This window comes from Sander lucioperca, chromosome 17 (genome assembly GCF_008315115.2).
Source record: "Sander lucioperca isolate FBNREF2018 chromosome 17, SLUC_FBN_1.2, whole genome shotgun sequence".
In the NCBI taxonomy this organism is placed as follows: Eukaryota; Metazoa; Chordata; class Actinopteri; order Perciformes; family Percidae; genus Sander; species Sander lucioperca.
Genome location: NC_050189.1, coordinates 13,332,943 through 13,338,942, shown reverse-complemented (window position 1 = coordinate 13,338,942; position 6,000 = coordinate 13,332,943). Strand labels below are relative to the sequence as shown.

Sequence of the window (6,000 nt, the reverse complement as noted above, 5' to 3'; positions counted from 1 at the left end):
CCTTCTAGCTAGCGTTAGCTAGCGGCTACCTAACGTTGAGGTTAGCTAACGCTAGCTGATACTAGCGATTTCTAGTCGGCGACATATTTTGGGCTTCATAACCTGTAGTAGTACACAATCGTATGTGTATTGTTTTGATTACAATGTGCGGAATTACTTTACGTTGCCTGTTTGTTGCCTTTACGTTGCCAGCAGAGCTAACTGGTAGATTAAACGCTTAGCTACCAGCGGAGCTAACTGGTAGATTAAACGCTTAGCTACCAGAGGAGCTAACTGGTAGATTAAACTCTTAGCTACCAGAGGAGCTAACTGGTAGATTAAACTCTTAGCTACCAGAGGAGCTAACTGGTAAATTAAACTCTTAGCTACCAGCGGAGCTAACTGGTAGATTAAACGCTTAGCTACCAGAGGAGCTAACTGGTAGATTAAACGCTTAGCTACCAGAGGAGCTAACTGGTAGATTAAACGCTTAGCTACCAGCGGAGCTAACTGGTAGATTAAACGCTTAGCTACCAGAGGAGCTAACTGGTAGATTAAACTCTTAGCTACCAGCGGAGCTAACTAGATTAAACTCTTAGCCACCAGCGGAGCTAACTGGTAGATTAAACTATTGCCGTATCCGGTCAGTTAAACAGCAAAAACGTCCTTCTTGTAAAGGAACGATTGGAGCACCGTCTTCTGTTCCTCTTAGATAAAAAGCCAAGTCTAACTCGTTCATTGTAGCGGCCAAAAGCCGTTTCAAACAACTGGTGTTCATCCGTAGCCATCTTGCAATGTTAACTAATGACTTGGACGTCGCAGCGCTGTCGTCATCTGTTTAGCTCGCCTCTGGCCCGCCTATATCAGATACACCGATGTGATTGGTGCAGCTCAGCTACAAGGGCATAGTTAATGAGCATCATTACTGAATGCCAGAATGACTCGCTGAGCAAATTCAAATTGTGCTCTCGCGAGAACTCTGGATTTCCAGGGTACGCAAAGGGGACATTTAGGGGATAATTGTAAATGTTAAAACGTCCAAGTGAGGCTGAAGCTACAAAACTCCTGAGTGCACTAAATTGGGCACGAGTCCATTTTTAGTTCTTATGAAAGGTTTTATTTGTTAAGAGAATTTCTTTTTTTTATTTCTTCTTTACTTTTTTTTTGTATTTCACAAGTTTTTGTAGTTCTAAAATGTCAACGCTGGTCTGAAATTGCTCAACAACATCGGTTAAATAGTTGAGTTATTCCAAAGCAACTGTTTCCTTGTGTGTTTCTGGCATCCTAACCTTTTACTGTTTCCTTGTGTGTTTCTGGCATCCTAACCTTTTACTGTTTCTTTGTGTGTGTTTTTGGTGACTGGTGTGTGTTTCCCAGCGAGGAAGGCTACATCCCAAGTAACTATGTAACAGAGAAGAAATCCGGAAACTTGCAGCAGTTTGTGTGAGTTTGTTAATCATTAGTCACTGTCACGATAAAGTTACAGCACTTTAACAGTTGATATAACGGTGAATAATATATATATATATATATATATATATATATATAAACCGGTGAATTTATAGTTTTGCACAGCCAGATCTCTATCTGTTGAAAGCAGGACCGGAGAAAGTCTCATTACACTAAAATATAATTTTAATGCAGATATGATTATTATTGAGATGTTTTTTTTTTTTTTTTATTTCTCTGTTCTAGTTGGTACAGTAAACAAGTGAACCGGAACAAAGCAGAGGAGCTGCTGAGGAAAGAGGTGAGCGTTTGTCTAAAAAAGATCCCTCTTTACTTCCATACAGCTTTCTTCCCTCCAGGTGTATTTACATCTTTGACACTTTTTCTTCACTGTTCTTACCCTCCGTGTGTTCTCCGTTCTTTCTCTCGTTCTGTCAGTACCTAGAAGGACTACTAGCCAGTCAGAAGTAGAGTATGAGGGCGTGCCCTGACCGTACCTAGGACTACTAGCCAGTCAGAAGCTGCGCATGAGGGCCTGCCCTGACAGTGTAAGGACTACTAGCCAGTCAGAAGCAGAGTATGCGGGCGTGTCCTGACAGTACCTAGGTAAGGACTACTAGCCAGTCAGAAGCAGAGTATGAGGGCGTACCCTGACAGTACCTAGAAGGACTACTAGCCAGTCAGAAGCAGAGTATGAGGGCGTGCCCTGACAGTAGCTAGGTAAGGACTACTAGCCAGTCAGAAGCAGAGTATGAGGGCGTGCCCTGACAGTACCTAGGTAAGGACTACTAGCCAGTCAGAAGCAGAGTATGAGGGCATGCCCTGACAGTACCTAGGTAAGGACTACTAGCCAGTCAGAAGCAAAGGAGCAGCGGCACCACTCCGAGCTCCTCACGGATGACTGAGCGTCTCAACCGATCTCTAAGGGAGACGCCAGCCACCAGGCCGCTTGTACCCTGGATCTCTTTCTTTCGGTCATGACAAATAAATAGAGAATATAACCTCCTTGGCGGAGGTATCAAAACGTAATCTCTGATGTAGTTTCAGCCTGTGTTTGTGTCTGTGTCGCCCCCTGCAGGACAAAGAAGGCGCCTTCATTGTCAGAGACTCCAGCACTCCAGGAACCTACACCGTCTCTCTCTATGCCAAGTCTGCTGCCGGGTAAAGACACCATGTTGTCCCTTTGTCTTTATTTGCACGTTTTATGTTCTTTATGTCATATCTTTTAAATATATTGTTAATAGTTTCAGAGTTTTTTATTAATATATTGTTTTCCTATAATGTTTTTGTACGTTCTAGAAAACTTGCTTCAGATAGGACCTATGCATTCATTTTTTAATTGTTACATTATTTTTGTGTAGTAATGGAGCCGAGAAGTCACATTGTTGTGATTATATTGTTGTTGTTGTGGTGTTTTTTAGGGAGGGAAGCGCAGCTATAAAACATTACCACATCAAGAAGACCCAAGGCTCGCCTCCACAGTTTTACCTTGCTGAGAAACACTTGTTCAGCTCTATCCCCGACCTGATCGAGTACCACAAACACAACGCAGCAGGTGAACTATTTTGACACAATGTGACGATTTGCTGTGTGTTCTTTAATCATATCTGAAAGTAAATCCAATAACTTAAAAGTGCACTCTGAGCTCCTGCATGGTTTCAGCGCGATTTCATTTTTGTCTCAAATCGTAGGCATCTCTCTTTGATCCGCTAGCTGCCTGCCCCCTGAACACACCGTGAAAAAGCCTGGTCTCGGGAGATAACACAGGGGTCGTAGACGTCAAACAAACACTAGAGGCAAAGGATAGGCACCAAAATACAACAAACCACGTTCCAGCCAATCACCGACAAGATGGTTGGGGGAGGGGGTGGGATAGTGAGCAGAGTTGATTGAGTAGAGTGAGTTGTTGATTGGCTGGAAAGTGGTTTGTTATATTTTGGTGCAGAGCCTGTGCCTCTAGTGTTTGTTTGACGTTTACGACCCCTATGTTGTCCCCGGAGACCGGGCTTTTTCACGGTGTGTTCAGGGGGCAGGCAGCTAGCGGATCAAGAAAAGATGCCTACGATTTGAGACAAAAATGAAATCGCGCTGAAACCATGCAGGAACTCATAAATGTGTTTGTTCGGTCCGACTGAGAAACTGCGAATGCCATTTTTTCTTTAACATTTCGTACACTAAACCAATCAATTGATTAATCCGGAAAATAATCGGCAGATTAATCGATAATGAACACAATTGTTAGTTTCAGCCCTGAACAAAAAGCACAGCTGAGGAGGATGGGAATGTAATCGGTTCTGCAGGTATTTGATCATAAATAAACCAAAGTGTAGATTCAAAGTTTGACCTGATGATGGCGCTGGATAGGCTGGGTAAACCCAGCCCAATCTGCCGGCCTGTACATCTTTCTATCTTGCTTCAGTTACAAATTTGCGGGGACCAATCACACACTGGCTTACCCACCTGGCGCGCTATTGGGCGGGTTTAACACGATGACGATAGAGAAGCGACCAAGCAACTTTTTGTTTACATTCAACATGGGGGCCACCGAAGCACAGCAACCCGTTGATGCCGCGGTCGCTGCTACGTCACCCGGATCGTTGGTCTGATTGGTTGAAGGACTATCCAATTGCGCCCAGAGTCATTTGAACTATGCCCGTTGATCACGCCTCTTGTGCAGTAAAAAATACAGAGCAGGCTCCCCAGACTAATGTTCAATCTTAAAAGATTGAGCTTGGTATGGTGATAGCCAGACTAGGCGCTGGATGAAAAGTCAGAGGTTTACCAAAGTCATTAGTCTGGATCACTTAAACTACATTTCTAGGATAAAGCCTAACATTAGATGACATCAGATGTCAGGCTTTGTCCCGCACCTTTCGCTCCCATTGTCAAAATCTCTTTATTACAGGAAACAACAATTAACTTTGAGCCAGCAAGCTACACGCTGAAAATATCAAGTTTTTAAGAAAATTTGGACCGTGCAACAAGGCAGGCCTGCTTGGTTCTTTCTGGGAATGATTGTAAAGATTTACAAAGAATATGTTTAGGGCATTTCCTCTCTAACTGGGACGTTTTGGGACCGATTGGTGGGATTGCTGTGGACGAAGTACACACGGAGATACACTTGTTTCCAAGTTCCATTTTCATTCCTTAGCTTTGACATTTGCTTTCATGCATACTGTGGGCTACGTGTGTGAACATTTCTCTGTCATTTATCTATAACTCAGGTCTTGTTGCCAGGTTGAGGTATCCTGTAGGGAAACAGGAAAAGTCCGCTCCGTCCACCGCCGGCTTCAGCTACGGTGAGTCCGGACAGAAACCCCGCTCAGCTTTTAAACAATCTGCATCCATGAACGCACCTCTCTTACCTTCCTCCTTTCCCTGGTTTTCCTCCGTCCAGAGAAGTGGGAGATCAACCCCAGTGAGCTGACGTTCATGAAGGAGCTGGGCAGCGGCCAGTTCGGTCTGGTGAGGCTCGGCAAGTGGAGGGCTCAGCACCGAGTGGCCATCAAGGCCATCAGAGAGGGAGCCATGTACGAGGAGGACTTCATCGAGGAGGCTAAAGTCATGATGTGAGGAGGAGGGGTGGGGGGGGACGCTGAGGTTCATGGTGCTAGGAAAACATAATAAACATGCATATTAAAACAAGTGCAAAAACCAAGCAATCCAATAAGCATCGAACAAATAATAAGACAGAAAAGGAAAGGAACAATAAAACAATAGTGACAATTACTAAGTTAAAGCAGTGCCAAATTTCAATTGTTTAAAAATGTTCACAGAGTTTGCAATTGGATCGCTCCCATGGGTCCCACCGGACTTCTGTGTACTGTTAACGTAAAGGGAGAAAACCAAGCAGTGGACCAAACCACTGTGAGGCAAGGAAGGGGGGGGAATTCAAAAGTTTCTAAACTCAAAATGCATTTTTTGCCCCGTTTGGGGTGGTATTGTTTTACTACTTACCCAATTATTTAAAGTAGAGGTGCAACGATGAATCGATGAATCGATTAGTTGTCAACTATTAAGTTAATCGCCAACTATTTTGATAATCGATTAATCGTTTGAGTCATTTTTTTATTTAAAAAAAAAAGATTTCTCTGATTCCAGCTTGTTAAATGTGAATATCTTCTAGTTTCTTCTCTCCTCTGTGACAGTAAACTGAATATCTTTGAGTTGTGGAAAAAACAAGACATTTGAGGACGTCATCTTGGGCTTTGGGAAACACTGATCCACATTTTTCACCATGTTTTGACATTTTTATAGATCAAACAACTAATCGATTAATCGAGAAAATAATCGACAGATTAATCAACTATGAAAATAATCGTTAGTTGCAGCCCTAATTTAAAGTATATATTGTTTACAATACACAGCGTTGGTTTTAATGTTATTTTTAGGGGGGGGGGACCCTCAGATGGGGTGGGTCCTGACCCCCCCACCGCGATTTCTGCCTATGCCGCCAACCCGCGGACGCCTAGCGAGCTGCTACCATTGAAGTCTCTGATAGTTTCTGTACACAGTCTCGTACCTTTGGCTTTTTTGCCGTTTTCAAAGTGTTCTTTTGAGCCGGATCAAATG

The 6,000-nt window shown here is 43.4% G+C and overlaps 1 protein-coding gene across 3 annotated transcripts in view; it reads left to right on the top strand.

The window, feature by feature from the left end:
- tec (tec protein tyrosine kinase) overlaps positions 1-6,000 on the top strand; it is a 32,469-nt gene that overhangs the window by 19,250 nt on the left and 7,219 nt on the right. For all 3 annotated transcript variants that reach the window (XM_031314515.2, XM_031314516.2, XM_035994121.1), the window contains exons 8-13: positions 1,357-1,422; positions 1,675-1,729; positions 2,507-2,589; positions 2,850-2,983; positions 4,653-4,727; positions 4,826-4,997. In XM_031314515.2, the coding sequence (XP_031170375.1) occupies positions 1,357-1,422; positions 1,675-1,729; positions 2,507-2,589; positions 2,850-2,983; positions 4,653-4,727; positions 4,826-4,997 (585 nt within the window). The remainder of the gene's footprint in view (positions 1-1,356; positions 1,423-1,674; positions 1,730-2,506; positions 2,590-2,849; positions 2,984-4,652; positions 4,728-4,825; positions 4,998-6,000) is intronic.